Raw genomic sequence first — 22417 nt, forward strand, 5'->3', positions numbered from 1 at the left:
GGAGGTTCAGAAGTTCAACGCCACCCTCAGATACATAGTGAATTTGAGACCTGTCTGTGCTCCATGAGCCTATGTCATGGAAAAACAAAACACCAATGGTTGGGGCTGGCGCTGAGCAGAGATCTTGTATAGCATTTGCAAGGCCCTGGTTTGATCCCCATACCAGGCGTGCAGTCAGGTTGAAATCGCTCACTGAAGGGCCTTTTGTTTTCATTTTTATCCCAATGAGCACTTACCAAGTCCTTACTGTGTGAGGGGAGAGCGGGGTCTCTGTCCCTAGTGCAGGGAACAGGTCAGGCAAAGCCCACTAGCCCAGCCTGGCCTGACAGGCAGGTGGGTGCCACTGTTCAGTCTTGCAAAGTCAGGGCCAGCTGAGTCTCAGTCGGGAGGATCCAAATGGTTTTTGGTAGGATGGCGGCTGGGTGGCAGGGAGGGACAACAGGTCCCTGTTACAAGTTCCATGACAGGTAAACATCCTGAAATGCCCCCAGTTCCAATTTGTGTGCCAAAGGCTAACACCTGTGCAACTTTAAACAGAAGCCCCAGCCCAGGACTGCCACTGTGAGAACCCCAGGGTGTCCTTTGACACAACCCAGGGGGTATGCAATACCCACAGGCAGTTGCTCTAAGCCTTGAAAAAGTTATTTAAAAGGGTATTTTTAAAGATGGGCTGTCTAAAGCCGGGCGTTGGTGGCGCACGCCTTTAATCCCAGCACTCGGGAGGCAGAGGCAGGCGGATCTCTGTGAGTTCGAGACCAGCCTGGTCTACAAGAGCTAGTTCCAGGACAGGCTCCAAAACCACAGAGAAACCCTGTCTCGAAAAACCAAAAAAAAGATGGGCTGTCTGCTAGCCCAGGCTGGCCTCAGACTCACTATGCTTGGCTGAGGGTGACCTTGAACTCCTGGTCTTCCTGCCTCCACCTCTTAAGCGCTGGGATTACAGAGTGTGCCATAACGACCAGTTTTTTGTTTTGTTTTGCGGTGTTGGGAGTAGAACCCAGGGCTTTATGCAAGTTAAGCAAGAGCTCTGTTAACTCGGCTGCATTGCCTCGGCCCTCTGCAGTATGTAAAAAGGAATGGACCATCTCACAACGCGACTGCCTGGGAAGGCTGGAAGGAAGGTAGAATCCTATGACCCCAGCCGCGTGTCTTAACCTCTCTGAACCTCTCCATTCCTTTACCTGTGGATGACCTTGGACCTTGACCCTGGATGGGCTAAGGAGAATATTGGTGACAAGTCTAACACAGTGTTTGGGCTCACAGAAAGCTTACTGTCCATGGGCAAGTCCCAGAAGCCTTAGCAAGGGCCTGAGAGGGAAAGCTAGGGTGGCCTTGACAGGGCCTGAGACATTCCCAAGGTGTGACTCTGAATCCTAGCAATTCAAGGTTGGACAAAACAAAATTTACTTTTATGGGGGGAGGGGCGTGGGGGAAGAGTGGGGGTCTCGCCATGTAGCTTTGGGTGACCTGGAACTCAGCCGCCTGCCTCTGCCCATGCACCAAGAAAGCATTCTTTTTTTTTGTTTTTTTTTGTTTTTTGTTTTTCGAGACAGGGTTTCTCTGTGGCTTTGGAGCCTGTCCTGGAACTAGCTCTGTAGACCAGGCTGGTCTCGAACTCACAGAGATCCGCCTGCCTCTGCCTCCCGAGTGCTGGGATTAAAGGCGTGTGCCACCATCGCCCGGCGAAAGCATTCTTTTTCTTCTTTTTTTTCTTTCTTTTTTTTTTTTTTTTTTTTTTTTTTTTTTTTTTTTTTGCTTTTTCGAGACAGGGTTTCTCTGTGGTTTTGGAGCCTGTCCTGGAACTAGCTCTTGTAGACCAGGCTGGTCTCGAACTCACAGAGATCCACCTGCCTCTCCCTCCCGAGTGCTGGGATTAAAGGTGTGCGCTGCCACTGCCTGGCTCCAAGAAAGCATTCTTAAGGAAAATGTCTCCTAGTTCTTTCTATCAAGTATCCAGCGCCTATTTAAAGTAGTGTAGAGCCCCTCAGGAACTGTCTACCGCCTATCTGTGTTTAGAATCACCTTGTAGAGGGGACCCTCAATTGAGGAACTGTCTCCATCAGATTGGCCTGAGGGGCATTTTCTTAATTGCTAGTTGCTGTGGGAAGAGTGTGGGAGGTGCCTGCTGGGTATTAACCCAGACAGAAAGGGACAGTCAGGAGGAAGTTTGTTTGCCTCCCATCTGCCCAGCCTTCCCTCCTGCTGCAGAATGATGCACCCTGCTGCTGCTGATTCCTTTGCAGATGAAAGAACCTGCATTTCCAGACTTCCACTGTGGACTAAGGACCAGCGCTCTCCAGGACTGAGCAATTACCAGGCTGTCCACCGCTGGAGTGTGACAGCCACTGTGGGACCACACCAACTTGCTGGGGCACCAACAAGTGTTCTCTGCCTCTCAGGTGTGAGACACCTGTTATTTCTACTATTATTATTGTTGTTACTGTTGTTTTCAAGACAGGGTTTCTCTTTGTAGCCCTGGCTGTCTGTGTAGACCAGGCTGACATCAAACCCAGAGATCTGCGTGCCTCTGCCTCCCAAGTGCTGGGATTAAAGGTGTGCGATACCACCTCCCAGCTCTGTTAATATTATTTTAATGTACCTAAATCAATAAATTCTTATATCTAAATATGTGTGTAAATATATACATGTATATATACATATATGCATCCTATTGGTTCTGTTCTTCTAGAGAACCCTGACTAATCTGTATCTGTTAATCATCTCAGCTCTATTATTAATCACCTGTCGTTTATTAACCTGATTTCCCCCTATAGAAACATCATTCAGATTAACACAGAGAATGGTCACTGAGCCCACAGGTTCTTTTTTTTTTTTTTTTTTTTTTTTTTTTCTGGTTTTTCGAGACAGGGTTTCTCTGTGGCTTTGGAGCCTGTCCTGGAACTAGCTCTTGTAGACCAGGCTGGCCTCGAACTCACAGAGATCCGCCTGCCTCTGCCTCCCAAGTGCTGGGAGGGATTAAAGGCGTGCGCCACCACCGCCCGGCTTTGAGCCCACAGGTTCTGTGGTGCTCTTTCCTAATCAATACGCACCTGTTGCCTGGGTAACCACTACTGTGACGTCTAGCATCACAGGTTAGTTTTGCCAGTTTGTACCATTTAGCTACGCCTACATGGATTGATGCTAGTTTACATAAAATAAAAATGTGATCATTTCCTGTCTACTGGCATCTCAGAACCGAGCCTTCCTTCTTGCATCCCTTTCTCCCTTCTCTCTCTTTTCTTCTTCATCTCCCCTTCCTCTCTCTCTCTCTCCCCCTCTTCCTCTTCCTCCTCCTCTTTGTTTTCTCCTGGCAGGCTGGCATGGAACCCAGGACTGATGTACATGCTAGGCAACTGTTTCACCATGGAGCCGCACCTCCCGCCCACCCTTCCTTTTCTTAAGATGCTGTCTCTCTGGGCAACAGTTCTGTTTTCTGCTTTGTGTCTACTCCTTTTCTTTTCTACAAACTTGTATGACTTTATACAATCAGAATCATTAAGAACAAAACAGGGAGAATTTGGGGAGGCCAGGGGTACCACAGAGTTGGAAATGCCCAATAGGACCCAGTTAAATTGGATTTTTGTATAAATAATGAAAATCTTCTAGAAAAAGTTTGCCCTAAGTATTTTGTGACGTCAGAGCTAGAGAGATGCCCTGGTCATCTAGAGCTTTCCCTCGCTGCATTCTAAGCACCCAAAACAACCCAGCTGCTTTCAGTTACCTGAACAGATTGATGGCCACATCCTGTAGGAAAGGCCAGCTCAGGAAGCGCTCCAGCAAGATCGACCCCTGCACCCCAAGGGCCAAGATGAAGAGGTTAAAGGCCACACTGCTCCAGCTGTGTCTCCGGAAAGATGAGGAAAGGAAGCCGAAGCCCAAGGCTGACATAAGGGTCAAATCCTGAAAGACTGAAAAGGAGGAGTGGGTGAGAATTGGACAGAATGGCCGCTGGAAGGGACTTGGTCAAACTGCTTTGCCTCTTTGGGCCTCAGCTTTCTCATCTGAGTAACGGGGCCATGACTACTGAGCATACAGGGCTGAGGTGGGGTAGAGGAGAGAAAGTTGGTAAAGTGCTTCAGGCAGATGGGAGAGCACAGGAAATGAGCCTCGGTTATGAGGAATAAACACTCTGATGCAGACAGTGCGGCGTCAGGGTCCCCGCTTGGCCCATCACCGGCATTCAGTGAAGGTAATTAATTGCTCTGGGATTGTGGGCGGGCTGCCACTGTGCCACTGTGGTACACACAGCCTCAACAGCTGAGCCGTCCTGGTGAGACAAAAAAGAGAAGACAGGGTGGCCTCGGAGGTCCTGTGGCACACGCCAAGTCATCTTCTTCAGGAGCAGGTAGTGTGGGTGAGATGGATCAGTGGAAAAGGGACCCGACTCTGATCTCCTGAATCCTCAGTGGAGTCCATGAACCTCTGAAGGCTGTCCTCTGACCTCCACAGGGCACGTGTACAAAAGCATTCACACAGGCGTGTGCACACACATGCAAATGATGGAAGTTTTTTGTTTTCTCAACACAGGGTAGCTCTGGCTATCCTGGAACTAGCTCTTGTAGATCAGGCTGGCCTGAAACTCACAGAGATTCACCTGCCTCTGCCTCCCAAGTGCTGAGATTAAAGGTATGCACCACCACACCCAGGATGAAAGGTTTTTTTTTAGATTTATTTATTTATTATGTATACAACATTCTGCCTCCATGTAGGCCTGCACGCCAGAAGAGGGTGGCAGATCTCATTACAGATGGTTGTGAGCCACCACGTGGTTGCTGGGAATTGAACTCAGGACCTCTGAAAGAGCAGCAGTGCTCTTATCCTCTGAGCCATCTCTCCAGCCCCCCATGATGAAAGTTTAAAAAAATAAGGTAGGAAAAGGAAGGGAGGGAGGGAGAGAGAGAGAGGATTCTTTCCCAGTTCATACGAGGGACCTGGTAGGCCACTAGGAAATACCTTCCCTGCCTCAGGGCCCCAGCAGGAGCAGCTGAGACAGAAGAATGCAAAAATCCTCCTCACACTCCCCCAGGCCCCAGCAGAACAGTGTGTATGGGGGACTTTAATGTGATTCTGGTTTGGAGAACTAATTAGCAGGTGTACTGCAGAGGGTTTGGTGAGACTGGGCCTGCTCTAGCTGCGCGGTCCGATCTAGAACTCAGCCTCTCTGAGCTTTAGAGGAACCCACGCTAAATGCACGCAAACAGCCAGTGACACATCTTGACCAGCAACTTGACTGCACTGAGAGATGCCCAGGAGATCAGCAAAATGTCTCTGCACAGGTAGCAATGCCTTGGCTCCGGGCCTCTCCATGCTGCTTCTCTCAGTGTCCTGGCTGCTATGAGGTGACCATCCCTGCTCTATTGTGCCTTCCCCCATGGTGTTCTGTCTCACCACGGCCTGCAAACAACGGAAGCCAGCTGCCCACAAACTCAAGCGATCTCGCCCCCTTTAAACAGTTCCTTTCAGTATTAGCCACAGTGATGAGAAAGTCCAGCCAAAGTGGATTGCTTCACGTAAGCTGTCTCCTGTCCTGTTGCACCTGTCCTTTCAGTGACTGTTTATGAATGTGGAACCCTCCACGAGAAGGAGCTAAGCAACCTGCCTCCGGTAGAGTGGAGAGTAGGGTCTTTCCCCAGACCATTGGTGAAGCCATTCCGCAGCTTCCACACCTCCTCTTCTGGTTCTCACCGGTAACGGGAACAATTCCACCCTCTCATCAGACTCCTACAATGAAAATGGGAGGCGCCTGGAGAGGCTGTTTTCCCAGCAGACGTGGACCATTTTCCACAGGGATGATGCCTGCACAGGTTTCCCCTCCCTTGACAGCTGTGTGAGACTTATTAGCAGATACGCATAACTCACTGCCTTGCTGCTGTCTTCCTTCCATCTGTGTGAGTTCACGTGGACAGTTGAGAATCGCCTCTAGCCGGGCGTGGTGGCGCACGCCTTTAATCCCAGCACTCGGGAGGCAGAGGCAGGCGGATCTCTGTGAGTTCGAGACCAGCTTGGTCTACAGAGCTAGTTCCAGGACAGGCTCCAAAGCCACAGAGAAACCCTGTCTCAAAAAACCAAAAAAACAAAACAAAACAAAAAAAAAAAAAAAAAAAAGAATCGCCTCTACTTGCACACTCCTTTCCCTACCATAAAACCGTGCACGCCCTTTTATTACTTTAAGATATTTTGCCTGCCATGGTGGTGCAGACTAGTGGCTGAGGAGCCAGAGGCAGGAGGATCAGAAGTTTAAAGCCAGCCTGGGACACACCTGGAGGACTGGAAAGATGGCTTAGCGGTTAAGAGCATCTTCTGCTCTTGCAGAGAACCCAGATCTAGTTCCCGGCATCCACATGTTGACTCACAACCACATGTGACAGCTTCAGCAGATCTGATGTCCTCATCTGGCCTCTCCAGGCACTAAGCATGCGTGTGATACCCAGACATATATGTAGGTAAACACACCTACATATAAAATTTCAAAAAAATAAAATAAAATAAAACAACATAGTTATCACCAAAACCAACTCCAAATCACTCTGAAGCCTTAGCATACTAGGAAGGAGGGAGACAGCTTGAGGACAAAAAGCCATCAGATGTTGCTCACTTGTCCCTCCGCTTGTAATGATTGGCTATCGCACACACGTCTACGGGGACTACCGGAGTGAGCTTTCTCAGGACCACACAGCACACCTGTAGTGAGCTCAGCTCTGACAGGTACGGGGCGCCTTTCTTCCAGGGAGGCTGCCTCTAGCTCTGGTTTTCACCTCATCATGCTAAAGGATCTCCGGCAAACCTTTTGCTCTTTCCGAGCCTCAGTTTCTCTCTCTGGGTTTGATAGTCTAGGTGCTCTTAGAGCTTTGGGGCATTCTAAAGAAGGCGTTAGGGGAGGGTAAGAGAGGAAGAGGGTAGAGTCTGGCCTGAATGTAAGAAAATGAGAGGATGGGGTGGGGCGAGGCATTTCCTGACCCAGCTGCCACCAATTCCAGGTATAGGGGCCCCAACCTTCCTCCCTGAGGCCTCACGGGGTCCCTGAGGAAGGAACTGGTGCCTTAGGCTGGAGGAAATGTAGCCTGGCCATTTCCAGTTACACCGTTCCGGGAACCTGTGCAGTCCAGCTGTTAGCTACAGCATCTGGCTTCCCACCCTCCACCCCAGCCTGCCCTGCTTCCCATTTCCTCTCCAGCATCCTGAGGATCCAGGCTCAGACTTACTCCTGCCCCTTCCCACCCCCACCCCAGGGCCGAGTCCCACTCAGAGGGCTCCCCCATGGGCGGCTGCTCTCAGAGCAGCTCTGCCCCAGGGCTGATAAACTAGTGGCCGGCAAGGTGTTTGGTGTGATAAGGAGTTGAGAGAACTGGGCGGCAAGAGGAATTTCACTGCTGGAGTCTGGCCTTCTGGGACCTGGGAGGCCAGCAGTGAGGCGAGGAAGGCAGTCCCCAGAATCCTCATGACCAGACCCGTTCTGTCATCACCACTTATCTTTCCTATTTTACAGATGGAAGAAGAGAGGCCCAGCAGGCTGCTGTGCCTGGCTCAGGTCACACAGCTGGTAAATGGAGACAGAGAGATTTGAACTCCACACCCTCTTGCCTCATCCTGCATGTGTGGTGTGACCCCTGAGTTTGCACGTCACGGCTAAGGCCTGGTTCTGTGTGTCTCAGTTTCCTAATCTGTAAAATGGGTAGGGGCACCTGTTCACTGGCTCCTACAAGGTTTGGTGCTGTGACCGGAGCACCCATGCTTGCTGTACATGACATATATTAGTCTTTGTGCCTATGCATTTGGATAACTGCAGGTTGGCCCTTGAATTTGTCCACCCAGACCTCTTCTTTCCCCTTCCGGTCCTGTCCATGCACTCACTCTTGTCCCTCCTGGTAGGGAACAAGACTCAGGGGAGGACCTCCACAGCCTTGGGACCTTAGCACTCTGTGCCTTCTCCTTCCGCAGTCTCTGCTCCCTCCCACCCCACCATTGCCCCAGCAGGCTCAGAAGGGAAATGGAGCTTCCCTGAGAAGCTGTGGTGCACTTGGCCCTGGAAAATCCCTCTTATTTTCCCATAAGCCCCTTTCCCTGCTCCTGAGGAAAGCAGGGGGGTAGTGATCTTTCATTTGTATTTTAATAAAAGCTTGCATGAAGTTCAGAGAATAAAACAGCCTCACTGGTCAGCCTTACAGACCAGGCAGTGGTGACACAGACCTTTAATCTCAGTAGCCACACTAATTTGCCATTGAAACCAGGCGGTAGCGGTGCATACTTTTAATCCCAGCACTAGAGAGGAATATAAAACAGGAGGAGACAGCTCTCACGCACAGTCTCATTCTGAGGATTCGTGGTGTGGTGCAGGTAAGAGCCAGGGGCTGGCTGTTTTGCTTTTCTGACCTTCAGGCTGAACCCCAATTTCTGTCCCTGGGTTTTTATTAATCGTGCTACACAGGGGGGCAATGAGTGGTTTGTAAAGCAAAAGGCCCAAGAGATAGTTCTCCAGTTTGGCAGCGCTAGGACGGGCTGTCTGTGGCAATGGCTCCCAGTGGAGCCTCTGGACGAAGGCTGGCCTCGAACTCACAGAGATCTACCTGCCTCTGCCTCCCCAGAGCTGGGATTAAAGGCAAGCACCACCACTACCCAGCTTGGAGTCTGTGTTTCTTAAGAACTGGCACAGTGTGCCATTTTGAATGAGAATAGCCTCCACATGCTTGAATTTTTGAATAATCATTCCTTCCTTGGTGACTCTGTTGTTGGAGAATAATCAGGACCTGTGGCCTTGTTGGAGAAGGGTCAGGTTGAGGCTTCAAATACCTCCTGCCCTCCCGACAACACTCTCAGCCTCCCGCTTTGAGAGGTGAGCTCTCAGCTGTTCCTCCCGCCATACCTTCATTCCACCAATACGGACTCCAACCCTCTGGAACCGTAAGCCCAATGAAAGGCTCACTTTTAGAAGTTGCCTTCATCATAGTGTTTCCTCAGAATAACAGAAAAGCAGTAAAAACGGACACAGCTATTGTTCAATCGCATGTCTGTAGTATTCCTGCCCCGCCCCGCCCAAGTAAAGGTGATTTTCATCTAAATGTGTCTTCAATTGAACTTCTTGCTTCTACTGTCTCATCTCTTGCCTATTTGGCTCCATTACTGGTCATCCAGACATGGCCATCAGAACACGGAGCCTTGGAAGGTGCCCAAGACAGTCCCTAGAGCTTCCTGGAAGAAAACATTAGCCCTTCCAAGTTTATTTTTTTTCTTATCTAAAACATAAGAAATTGAAGCTGGTTAGTAATAAAAACTGATAGTATTTATCTATCTATAGATGTTATTTTTTTCTTTGTGTTTTAAGACAGGATATCTCTGGGTAGCCCTGGTTGTCCTGGAACTCACTCTATAGACCAGACTGGCCTCGAACTCACAGAGGCCGCCTGCCTCTGCCTCCCAAGTGCTGCTTTCAATCCTTTTTATTTACTCATTTGAAGATTGTGTGTGTGTGTGTGTGTGTGCTATGTGTGGGTGTGCGCTGTGTGGTGCTGTGTGTGTGTGTGCGTATGTTGTGTGTGCTGTGTGTGGGTTAACAAGAAAGCCGAAGGAGGGCACTGGACGTCCTAGAACTGGAGTTACAAATATGCACGGCAGGAACTGAACTTGGGGCCTCTGGCTTTTAACCACTTTGTCATCTTCCCTACTCCTATTTATTTATTTTTTTTAAATTTCTGTTTCATTATGGAACTTTTAAGAATTACATTTGTGGGCTGGAGAGATGGCTCAGAGGTTAAGAGCATTGCCTGCTCTTCCAAAGGTCCTGAGTTCAATTCCCAGCAACCACATGGTGGCTCACAACCATCTGTAATGGGGCCTGGTGCCCTCTTCTGGCCAGCAGGCATACACACAGACAGAATGTTGTATACATAATAAATAAATATTTAAAAAAAAAAAAAAGAATTACATTTGTTCATTCATTTATTTTTTAATCTGGGACATAAAGAAGTCAGAGGTCAGCTTGCAGGCATCAGTCTGCCTTTGTGGCTCCCACGCCTACTGATTAGGAGACAAGTGGCTCAGTCCTACCGTGACGGGCCATAAGACACAATGGTCAGGCACATGTAACTAAAGCCAGCATGCCTGACTGTCAACTTGCTGTGCCAATGCCTGCTAGGTGTCCCTGGGCCAATGACTTAATATCCAAGTACCTATTTCCTCAGTGAGAAATTGAGACATAGCAGTCTGCCTCCCTGGGTTGTTGTGAGGGCCATTGGGAGGCTGTCTGAATAGGGTCTGGTAGACAGTAGTGCTCAATGAAAAGCAGCTGCGTGCTCCACGTGTCCAGACCCTACGATGTCTGTGACACACGACTTAGTGGAGAAACAGGAGTGAACAGGATTAAAACAAACATTGGGTTAGATTTTTTTGTTTTTGTTTGAGAAAGGGTTTCTCTGTGTAACAGAGCCCTGGCTATCCTGAACTTACTCTGTAGACAAGGCTAGCCTTGAACTCACAGAGATCCACCTGCCTCTGCCTCCCTAGTGCTGGGATTAAAAGTGTGAGCCAGCATCACCTGGCTAACATTGGATTGGATTTAAAAGAAATGAATGAGAAGGAATTAGACCTGTACCAGGAGCCTTTGGAAGCACTCCTCTGCTTCAGCTAGTGGGTCAGTTTCACATCATGGAGCTCCAAGCCAAGCCCTCTGCACTCTGCCAGACTTGGGCTGCAGCTCTGTATCCGAGACACCCTTCACGAGGGCCATCTGTTTACCATGAGCAGCCCGGGAGAGGTTTCAGACACGCCAGGATGTTTTGTACAGAGAGGCAAAGCACACACCTCTGTGGAATGTGCCTTGTTCCTGGTTGCTCTCTTCACAGCAACACATAAAGTAACCATCCTCCTCCTCCAGCCATTCTTCCTGGCTCGGGATTCCCACCCAAAGCAGGCTTTCCAGCCCTGGAGAGGAAGCGGGGAAAGGGGAAATGGAGATGAGTAAAGAGCCAGCAAGGGGGGCGCTGGACGGGCAATGCCGGGGCTGTTTCTTGTAGAGGATCAGTGTTTAGTTCCCAGCACCCCACATTGGCTGGCTCACAGCTACTGTAACTCCAGTTCCCAGGGCATTCGGTGTCTCTGGCTCCCATGAGCATCTGTATTCATCTGCACATCCCCCCACACAGACACATATACCTAATTAAAAATAATACAAACACACTTTTTAAAGAAACAAGTAAGGGAGACACCCTACAATACAATACAACACAACACAACATGATAGTCATTGCCACAAAAGAGACAGAAGTGCCCTTACCCACAGAGCCATCTCCCCAGAAAAGTAGAACATTTTAAAGACCATCTGCATAGAGAATTCAGGACAACGGACAAAGAGCTCCCCTGCTCTGTGCTCACAAGTCCAGTTGGGGCTCATGAAAGAGACAAAGCCCAGCCCACACTGGCTGACCTTTGTGCAGCTGGAACCCCCTTTGGGAGAGGTGTGAAAAGGAGCACCTGTGTCGTGGGAGAGCACAGACCTGCCCTACCCCTGGTCCATTTGGCCACCTCCCCAGGCCCCTCACCTTGATAGGTCTCCATTAACTTCTGATCCACTCGGGGGGTGTCATAGGAGATGAAAAAGAAGAGAAGAATGAAAGCCACCTGTAGCACAAAGGCCCACAGGGGCAGGCAGCATCGGAGGGACCGTGGGTACTTAGAGCCCATCTTGTGCCTGTTGCTATGCCCAGGTTCTGACAGCACTAGGTCCCCACACCCACTTGAAGGAGTGATAGGGGAAACACCCGCCAAAGGTCTTATCTCGGGATGCAAAAACTGGCTGGGCTGGCCTAAGGAGAGCAGAGGAACTTCAGAATCGGTCATTCAGACAGTCCTGGCTGAATTCCTGTTGGGACCTCCTACTGTGCTCAGCTTTATTTATTTATTTGCTTGTTTATCTTGTTTTAATTACCTCTTTATTTTCATTTTGCGTGCATTGATGTTTTGCCTGCCTGTATGTCTGTGGTGGTCTTGGATCACCTGCAACTGGAGTTACAGACAGTTGTGAGCTGAGAATTGAACCCAGGTTCACTTGAAGCTCTCGAAGAGCTTGAACTCTAAGAGCTCTGAGAAGAGAACTGGACCTCTGGAAGAGAAGTCAGTGCTCGCTCGTAACCACTGAGCCATCTCTCCAGCCCCTTATTTATTGTATTGATCTTTTCTGAGACAGAATATCGTTCTAGAACCCTGGCTAGGAATGCACTATGTAGACTAGACTGACCTCAGACTCGCAGCCGATCCTCCTGCTTATGCCTCCTGAGTGCTAGGATTACAGGTATGCCTGGTTTTGCATGTAATTTGAAGGAGAGCATCCTTTTTTGTTTTGTTTTGAGACAAGGTTTCTTTGTGTAGTAGCCTTGGCTGTTTTAGAAATAACTCTGTACACCAGGCTGGCCTTGAACTCACAGAGATCCGCCAGCCCACCTCTGCCTCCAAGTGCTAGAATTAAAGGGGTGTGCCACCAATTTGCTTGACATTCACCGTCTCTTTATGTTTGTTCCTTTGGTCTACCCTGTAAGAAAGGCAGGGCCTGCCTGGAGCTGATGCCGGAATTCTGTGGGGGAGCAAGAAGCAGGCCCAGGGTTTGGGTCTCAGCATCTGTTTTGACAAAAGAGAAGAAGTCTTGGCTTACTATTGCTATAGTAAAGTTCTCTGCCAAAAGCACCTTAGAGGACAGAGGGAATTTTGGCTCCAAGTTCAAGGTGCGGTCCATGATGGGGAAGCCAAGGCAATGGAAGCATGAAGCAGCTGGTCACATCATGTCTGCAGTTAAGAGAGAGCAATGAATGCTGGCTAGTGTTCAGCTCACCTTCTTCCTTTCATGGCCCAGCCTGCCCACAGTTAAGATGTGTCTTCTTGAGTCAGTTTACATAATCAAGACAACTCCCCCCCCCCAAGTCAGGATTCGAGCTCAAACAATTCTAGGTTTTGTCAAGTTGACAAAGCTATCACAGAAGGGAATATCAATGCTCTGATTTTTCAAAAATGGGAAACTGAGTCAGGCGGTGGTGACGCACGTCTTTAATCCCAGCACTTGGGAGGCAGAGGCAGGCGGATCTCTGTGAGTTCGAGACCAGCCTGGTCTACAAGAGCTAGTTCCAGGACAGGCTCCAAAACCACAGAGAAACCCTGTCTCGAAAAACCAAAAAAAAAAAAAAAAAAAAAAAAAGGGAAACGAGGTTCAGAAGTGACTTTAGATTTGAAAAACTTATCTTTAAAATTTATCCCTTTGTGGGTTGGGGAGATGGCTCGGTGGGTAAGGGCACTTGCTCTGCAGACATGGAAACCAGCATTCAAATCCTCCCCATCCACACAGAAAGCCAGGCATGGTGTTAGCAGTGCGAAAGGGAATGGAGCCAGGAGAATCCCTGGGGTTTGCTGGCTGCGAGCTTAGTCAGCCCCAGGTTCATTGAGTGACCTTGTCTCCAGGGAACAATGCAAAGAGTGACAGAGCTGGAGACAGAGCCAGACAGTCAACTTCCTCCTCTGACCTGCACACATGTGCACGGGTATGTGTTCCTGCACATATTTTATACATTTACCACACACAAATGAACAGATGAATAAGCCCTACCCATAAGTCAGAGTGGGCAGCTAGGAGCTTCTTATGAGGCACACCCTAAATGAGCAGAGGAAAGCAAAGCAGGATGCTTAGGCACGCTGGGGGAAGCGGATAGGAGCCACGAAGCTCCAACTGCTAAATCACAGTTAACCTGCCTGCGTTGCAATGCTTGCTTTCCTAAGCATGTTTTGTTTTGCTTTTTTCAAAACAATGTTTCTCTGTGTAGCCCTGGTTATCCTGGAACTTGCTCTGTAGACCACGCTGCCCTGTCTCTGTCTCCCATGTGCTGGGATTAAAGGTGTATGCTACCAGGGCCCAGCAATGTTTCTAAGCATTCTAACGCTAGGTGGAGAAAGAGAAAGGAGGCTTGAAGTTGGCTCTATGGAAAATCCGGAAGGGTCCTCTTCTAGCCAGTCTGAGCCCAGAGCTGTCCTACTCATGGTCACCTCCTTGTAGAGTAGCACAGGACTCTGGCTGCACTTGAGTACCAGTGCCTCTAAGGAAGTCCACCTGCCTTAGCACCCCTAATTCACAGTGGGACCCCACGGGACTTGGGAGGCTTTTTATCTTGGCTACTTGTCTCGTGGTTGTGACTAAGTACCTAGTCCCCCAGCCCCTAAAAGCAGCCTAATGAAGGGTTTATTTCGGTTCACGTGTAGCCGAGGCTGTCCTGGAACTGGCTATGTAAACAAGGCTAGTCTTGAATTCACAGATATCCTCCTGCCTCTGCTTCTGGGATTAAAGCATGTGCCACTATGCCCAGCAAGAGTAGGGACCTGGACAGTTATGCTGTGTCTTCAGTCCCCAGTAGAGGCTCGACAAAACGTGTGTTGGATGACTAAAACTGCTGCTTCTGCAGTGCTGCTGCGGATGGAGCATTTTACACATTTGCACCGAGTCTTTCTGTAGGCGCCTGAGTCCAGAAGTCATCGCCTCTGCTTTACTGATGAGGAACTGCTTGCTGCTCAGAGAGGTGATGTCACTACCAAAGTCGCACAGCTAATAAATAGCAGGGCTGGGCAATTCCAGGCACCCGACAGCAGACATGTGCCCTGAACTTTGTATTTCTGCCTCTCAAGTTACCAAACCACTGTCTCCATTTCTTTAGGAGCCAAATAATGAGGCCCGCTCTGCCCGCTGCCAGGATTCTTAGGAATCTGAAGGCATTCAAGCGTGCCCGGTGTCGCTTATAGAAGGAGGGTGTGTAGTTCATCCACACCCAATTTTAGATAAACACATGTGATTATAAAGATTGAAAAAGATACAAGCAAACCTAAGCGCTGTGTACGAGCACACTCCATGCCGCACAGGCTTCCCGGCAGGATGTCCATTCAGCCCCCATGCCCTGTGGGACATCGGGGCTGTTGCCAGTCTCAGTTCCTTTCCCAGCCGCACAGACAGGATCTCATCCTAACCCCGACTGATCTCAAATTCTCTGTCATCAAGGATGATCTTGGACTGTTCTTCCTGCCTCCACCTCCCAAGTACTGGGATTCCAGGCCTGAGCCACCATCCTTGCCACACTATCTGGTTTTGGACACCTCGGAGAGCTGACTTCCTTCATAGGCTCTCTGGGGATACAAGTAGGCATAATTTAAGTCAGCCGTCCCAGCATCTGGGCTTCTGGGACTCTGGGCACAAGGCTCAGGCAGCTGGGCCAGTGCTACCAGTGAGGTTGACAGAATGGAAGCTACAGGGGGAGATGTGCTGGAGGTGGGGAGGCCTCTTCCTATTAGTGAAACAGGATCATTCCAGTTCTGCTCTGAGCTCAGCTGAAGCCCAAATGCAAATCCCCACATCATCATCATCATAATGAGCCCTAAGCACAGGAAAGGCCTAACTTCCCACCTGCCTTGAACCTCTTCTTTTTCTTCTTCTTCGTTTGATTTTGTTGTTTTGGTTTGGTTTTTGGAAACAGGGTTTGGAAACAGGACAGCCTTGGCTGTCCTGGAACTCACTCCGTAGACCAGGCTGACCTCAAACTCACAGAGATCCTCCTGCCTCTGCCTCCCGATTGCTAGGATTAAAGGCAGGCGCCACCGCTGCTTGGTACACCTGTTTTAAGTTTTAGACATGTGTATAAGTTACTTTTCTGGTTGCTCTGGCAGCAACAAAATACCTAATGAAAGCAGCCAAAGGAAGGAAGGAAGGAGAGAGAGATGGAGGGAAGGAGGAGGGAAGAAGGGGAGGGAGAGAGAAAGGAAAGAGAAGGAGGGAGAGAGGAAGAGAGGAGGAAGGAAGGAGGAAGAGGGAGGATCTGCTGCGGCTGGGATGCCATGGCATCAGGAGGTTGAGGCAGCTGATCATACTGCATCCACATTCAAGAGGCAGAGAGAGATGAACACTGGCTGGCTCACTTTCTCCTATTATTCTGCCCAGGACCCCACCCATGGGATGGTGCCACCCACATTCAGGGTAGGTCTTTTCATCTCAGTTAACCCAATCTAGAAACTTCCTCACCCGCAAATGCTGATTCTAAATCCCATCAAGTTGACCTTTAAGATTAACCACTGAGGTGGCAGTCTCTCCTAGCCCAGGCTGGTATTTAAGGATGCCCTTGAACTTCCGCTCCAACTTCCATTACCTACAGCTGCGATGAGAGGCATACACCAGGACGCCTGGTTTATGAGGTGGTAGTGATGGAACTAGGGCTTGGTACGTGCCAGGCAAGCGCTCTACTCGCTGTACCTTCTGATTGAGAGCAACTCATTTCCCTTTTGTTAATTACCCGTGAGAGGGCCACTGCCGATCCCCTCTGCTTCCCATGCGTGGTGAAGCAAGGGAGCAGGGGTGGGGTGTGTTCTGGAAAGTGGCTGCCAGAGGTCAGCTTACTTCTGTGTCCTTTGGCTCTCCAGGGGCTATCTCAGGGCTTGGGGGAAAAGGGGGACACTTGGCTGGAGCCCAAGGGATTCAGTGCCTGCTGGTCTGAGGGGCCTAAGGGAAAGACTCAGAAGAGGCAGTCCTCTTCTGGCCAATCCCTGGGCTCATGACAAGAAAACCCTCTTGGGTTGGCAGGAGGTCTCTGTGGGTAAAAGGCCCTTGCCACCAAGCCCGACAACCTGAGTTCGGTCACTGTAACTCATAGGGTAGAAGAGAACCACTCCCAAGTTGCCCTCTGACTTCTACACGAGTATGTACTGCTCCCTCCCCAATATATAATTTGTAATAATAAAACACCATTCTTATCTTTCATCCCAGACACAGCACCAACTCTCGCTGCCAGCAGCCGTGGCAGGCTCAGGGGTATAAGCCTGTGCCCGGTAGGCAGGGGCTGAGCTAACCACTCTATTCTATGAGCTGAGATGGTCAGGAGCCTCATTCTTTCTTCTGTAAAATGGAGCTAACAAGGCCTGTGACTGTGGCTCCTGAGTTTAATCCCAGCAGAGGCAGGCAGGTATCTATGAATACAAAGTCAGCCTGGTCTGTAGAGCTAGTACCAGGGCAGCTCGGGCTACAAGAGAGAAACCCTGTCTTGGAAAACAAAACCAAACAAACAAACAAATAAATGCAAAAAAAAAAAAAAATGAGTTAACCTGACCAGCCTCTAGGGTGGATTCTAGCAGAGCGACAGGTAACTCAAGGACACTGACTCATTCTCTGAATCAGAAGTGTCACTGGAGTTCAGAGCCTGAGTTCTTGTAACCTCAACAAGCTAGTTGGGCTACCTGTCCTAGAAAAGCCAATTAGGCAGACATATTAATAGAGAAAATCAGAAAAAAAGCTTTATTTATCCTGGCCACACTGAGGAAAGGGACAAAGCTATCAGGTGGTCCCCTCCACAAGTTCAAATTCAGTCCCAACAAGAAGGCAAGATCCAGCCGGGCGGTGGTGGCGCACGCCTTTAATCCCAGCACTCGGGAGGCAGAGGCAGGTGGATCTCTGTGAGTTCGAGGCCAGCCTGGTCTACAAGAGCTAGTTCCAGGACAGGCTCCAAAACCACAGAGAAACCCTGTCTCGGAAAAAAAAAAAAAAAAGAAGGCAAGATCCATGGCGAGAGCCAGAGCTGCGCAAGACAAACACAAGTGGTCTGGGCCCGTGTGGCCCCGCCTGCCACCGACCCAGGGTTGTCTCCGCCTCAGGCCTCCAGCTCTCAGGCTAAGTGGTCTGAGAAGTTGTAAAACTTCCTTTAAGTTCCGGCTCTGGGGCTGGAGAGATGGCTCAGGAGTTAAGAGCATTGGCTGCTCTTCCAGAGGACCTGGGTTAGTTCCCAGGACCCACATGAGAGTTCACAACTGTCTATAACTCCAGTTTCAGAGGACCTGACACCCTCATACAGACATGCATGTAGGCAAAAAACACCAATGTACTAAAAATAAATTATATATATACATAAAAAGAAAAAAATGTTTCTGCTCTGGCTGCCCCAGGCCTCATGCTTTTTTTTTCCCCCCTCAGCCTGATATTCCTGAGGGATTTTAGTTTCTTTCTTTTTGTTTGCTTTTTTTTTTTTTTTTTTTTTTTTGGTTTTTCGAGACAGGGTTTCTCTGTGGCTTTGGAGCCTATCCTGGAACTAACTCTGTAGACCAGGCTGGCCTCGAACTCACAGAGATCCGCCTGCCTCTGCCTTCCGAGTGCTGGGATTAAAGGCGTGCGCCACCATCACCCGGCTGCTTTTTTGTTTTTTTGAGACAGATTTTTCTCTGTGTAGTCCTGGCTGTCCTGGAACTAGTTCTCTAGACCAGGGTGGCTTTGAACTCACAGAGATCCACCTGCCTCTGTCTCCGGAGTTTAAAGGCATGTGCTGCCACCATTGCCCAGAAAGGGATTCCAGTTTCTTGGGGTCCACTGTTCCAGTCATCTGATGGCTGGAAACATCTCTTTAGAATCCTCACTCAGGCTGGGCAATGGTGGTGTACACCTTTAATCCCAGCACTCAGGAGGCAGAGACAGGCTGATTTCTGTGGGTTTGAGGCCAGCGTGGTCTACAAGAGCTAGTTCCAGGTCTGACTGCTGCCTCTCAGCCATCAACCTGAGCGTCTTGCCCACCTTTCTCTCCTTCTGCTTGGTTTGAGAACTCCACAGTAACTCCTGCCGTGCCCTCCTACTTCTCCTAGCAACAGGACCCCTTTCCCTGCCCAGTTCTGACACCTTACAAAAAGCCCTTGCTGGGAACCTGGTGACAGACCGGACTGGGAGCTACAGACACTTGGCATGTGTCCCCAGTGCCATGTTGTAGGTCCCCTGAATTGCTCATCTGTCCAATCTGCAGTGTACCACAGTGAGATCCTAGCAAAGACAAGCCGAGCAGAAAGGAGTACAGTTTCTGGGCCCCCAAACTCAGGACTTTTTAGTTATAGGGAGGAAGGATGTTTGGGTTTGAAGTGACCACATTGTCTAGAGGCATGACCCAAGCAGGTGTCTTCTCACTGGTGTATTCAAGCCTCCAGGTGCCTGGATTTCCTTTGTGAGCCAGTCTGCAGCTGAAGGCTTGGCTACTCCAGACATTCTGTTTCTTTCCTCACTGATGGGCAAGCTTGGAGTTTCTTTTTTTTTTTTTTTTTGGTTTTTCGAGACGGGGTTTCTCTGTGGTTTTGGAGCCTGTCCTGGAACTAGCTCTTGTAGACCAGGCTGGTCTCGAACTCACAGAGATCCACCTGCCTCTGCCTCCCGAGTGCTGGGATTAAAGGCGTGCGCCACCACCGCCCGGCTAAGCTTGGAGTTTCTTATCCCAGCCGTCCAGTGTAGCTGTGTCAATAAGCTGGAGTAGAGGTGAGATGTAAAACAGGTGTACAGACAGTTACTGGGACGAAGCATGGTAGTGCACACCTGAAGTGCCAGCACTTACGAGGCTGAGACAGGAGCTTACCGGTTCAGAGGCCAGCCCAGGTTATATAGGGAGACCTTGTCTCCAAAGGGGAAGGAAAAGAAAGCAGAGAGCAAGCTGGGTGTAGTTGCTCGTGTTTATAATACTGGCCCTTTGGAGGCTTCTAGGAGGGGTGTCAAGTTCAGGGACAGTCTGGGCTACAGCAGTGAGACCTGGTCTTACAACCCCCAGGCCCCAAACAAAACAAACAAATAAAGCAAGGGCCCAAAACAGAACAAACAAAGCAAGGCAGCCTGCCCCCAAAGGGAAAAAGAGAAAGAAAAGAGCAGTTACTTGCTTCCCCAACAGCATGATGCCAGGCTCTGAGGGCTCATTATCCTTCCTTCTTAATGCAGACTAGAGTGTCATCATGGGCTCTGAGGGATTCGGTAACTTGCCCAAGCTAGTAAGTGGCCAAGCTGGAATTTCAACCTTGGTCTTAAACAGCAGGAATCCTTGCCATTTTTTCAAAACTGTGTCTCCACAGGGTATAGATCTGAACCCCAAGGAGCTTCCTGTATGGGTGGATAGACAAGCCTCACCCCAGATATGTCAGAGATGCTCGAGGTGTGAGGACAATAGAAAGAGAGGAGATGAAGCTGTAGCTGGGTTAGAAACAGACTAAATACACCAGGTATGGTGGCGCACACCTTTGATTCTAGCACTCAGGAGGCAGAGGCAGGTGGATGTCTGTGAGTTCGAGGCCAGCCTGGTCTACAGAGTGAGTTTTTTTTTTTTTTGGTTTTTTGAGACAGGGTTTCTCTGTGGTTTTGGAGCCTGTCCTGGAACTAGCTCTGTAGACCAGGCTGGTCTCGAACTCACAGAGATCCACCTGCCTCTGCCTCCCAAGTGCTGGGATTAAAGGCGTGCGCCACTACCGCCCGGCCAGAGTGAGTTTCATGCTAGTACTCTGGATATCATCAACATTGGGTTTTCCCTTCCGGCTACGAGGGGTCTCTGAAGGCACCAGAATGAACTTAGAGCTTTGGAGTGGTATTGACTAAGAGGGTGACCACAGTACCAGGAGAGGTGTCCCAAGGCAAAAAAAGATGGCATCTAGTTACTGAAAATACAAAACAGGAAGAATGCTAGATGACTAAGGGCTCCACTGTTACCGAGGGGGTGAGGAGGCCAAGCCATTTGCTAGGATATTTTACAACCTTTACAAGAAATACTCATAAAGAGTTATAACAACACTAAAATGGAAAATAGGGTACAAAATTAAATGTCTAGTGTAAGTTCTTTTTTTTTTTTTTTCAAGACAGGGTTTCTCTGTGTAGTCTTGGCTGTTCTGGAACTCGATTTGTAGGCCAGGCTGGCCTCGAACTCTGAAATTCGCCTGCCTTTGTCTTCTGAGTGCTAGGATTGAAGACATGGGCCACCACTTCCTAGCCAGCTCTATTGTATTTAATAGTAGTAATATCAGCCACATAAGATAACTGGGTGGAGGAGAGCAGGGTGGTGGTGGCACACGCCATTAATTCCAGTACTCTGAGGCCGAGGCAGGCAGACTTCTGAGCTAAAGGCCAGCCTGGTCTACAGAGTTCCAGGATACCCAGGGCTACACAAAGAAACCCTGCCTGGAAAAACAACAACAACAAAACAACCCTCCCCAAAAGAAGCTAGTAAGTCAGGATTACACAGAGAAACCGTGTCTCGAAAAACAAAAAACAAACCAAAAAAAAAAAAAAAGGGTGCGGGAGGACTGAGAGTAGGGTGGGAGGGAGACAGGCAATAAAACATCGAGTACCAGTAGTTAAGATTCATGAGACCCAATGGCTTTGCCCCAATGGCTACTCCTCTACACTCACTTCCCTAGGATTTTTTTTTTTTCTCTGTTTTTGCTTTTCGAGACAGGGTTTCTTTATAGCTTTGGAACATGTAGACCAGGCTGGCCTCAAACCCATAGAGTCTCACCTGTCTCTTGCCTTCTAAGTTTAAAGGCGCGTGCCACCACTGCCCGGGTTAGCCGTTTTTAAAAATATGTATTTATTTAGTAGGTGTGTTTGTGGGCGCACGTGTGGAGGTCAGACGGCAACCTGTACGAGTCAGTACTCAGTTCACCACGCGGGTTCCGGGGATCGAACTCGGTCACCGAACTTGGCAGCAAACGCCTTTATCCGCTGCACACGTCGCCGGTCCTTCGCTGTTTTGTCCCCACCTCTAAGCCAAAGGGCTAGCGGGGACTGAAAGAGTAAACAGGACGGACGCAAAGCGCAGCGGACCGAGTCACACTATCTCCGAGGCCGAGCCGAACCCGCGTAACCCTCAGCACGCTCTAACCTGCGGACGTGGAGCCCGGCCACGCCGCCGCACACGCCCCCGGCAGCCCCGCGCGACGTCGCGCGCAACCTCGGCCCCGCCCTCCGTGACACACACCAAGGGGGCGGGAGCGCGAGGCCCCGCCCCCACCCTTCGATTGGTCGGCGCGCTGTCACCACGTCGCGGGAAGCTGGCAGGGTGTATGTGTGTGTGCGTGTGAGTGTGTGTAAGTGTGTGGGGTTTGCTTTGTCATTCGTACCCGGCTGACGCGGCCGGCATGGCCGCACGCCTGGGCGCCCGCAGAAGGGGCCGGGGCTCCGCTCCCGGGACGTCCTCTTACATAAGGACGCGGCTGCCTGAAGCACATGTCGGCGCAAGGTCCGCACACGCAGTACACCACGCCGTTCGCTTCTCGCACGCCAGGCGGGAGCCCGCGGCGCCGCACCGCACGGTGTACTCCGGCGTGGGCCTTCCCACAGCGAGACGCAGCCCAATAACCGCGAAGCGCACCTTCGCAACAAGGCATAATATAGGATGTTATATTTATAGGGCCTATTTATAAGCCTCTATTTAACTCTTTTCTGATAGGCCCAGCCACGCGTCTAGACCCTTTCCTGATTGGTGTGTCCTTCTGTCCTTCAAAGAGGCGGGCTCAAGAGTCCGTGTTACCTCAGAGAGCCCCAGGATTGGCCCTGCACGGCGCGCCGGCGCCTTCGATTGGCCCCGCGGGCCGTCCGTCGGGGCAGAGGAGGCGGGGCGGGCGGCTGGCTGGTGCGGGGCGGGCG

The 22417-nt window shown here is 50.1% G+C and overlaps 1 protein-coding gene across 1 annotated transcript in view; it reads right to left on the minus strand.

Annotated features, from left to right (window-relative positions):
- Rhce (Rh blood group CcEe antigens) overlaps window positions 1-11682 on the minus strand; it is a 30686-nt gene extending 19004 nt beyond the window's left edge. Inside the window, exons 1-2 of the mRNA XM_057784699.1 lie at window positions 11532-11682; window positions 3722-3908 (exon numbers count right to left, since the gene is read on the minus strand). Coding sequence (XP_057640682.1) covers window positions 3722-3908; window positions 11532-11673 — 329 coding nt within the window. The 5' untranslated portion in view covers window positions 11674-11682. The remainder of the gene's footprint in view (window positions 1-3721; window positions 3909-11531) is intronic.
- Window positions 11683-22417: the final 10735 nt, after the last annotated feature.

This window comes from Chionomys nivalis, chromosome 11 (genome assembly GCF_950005125.1).
Source record: "Chionomys nivalis chromosome 11, mChiNiv1.1, whole genome shotgun sequence".
In the NCBI taxonomy this organism is placed as follows: domain Eukaryota; kingdom Metazoa; phylum Chordata; class Mammalia; order Rodentia; family Cricetidae; genus Chionomys; species Chionomys nivalis.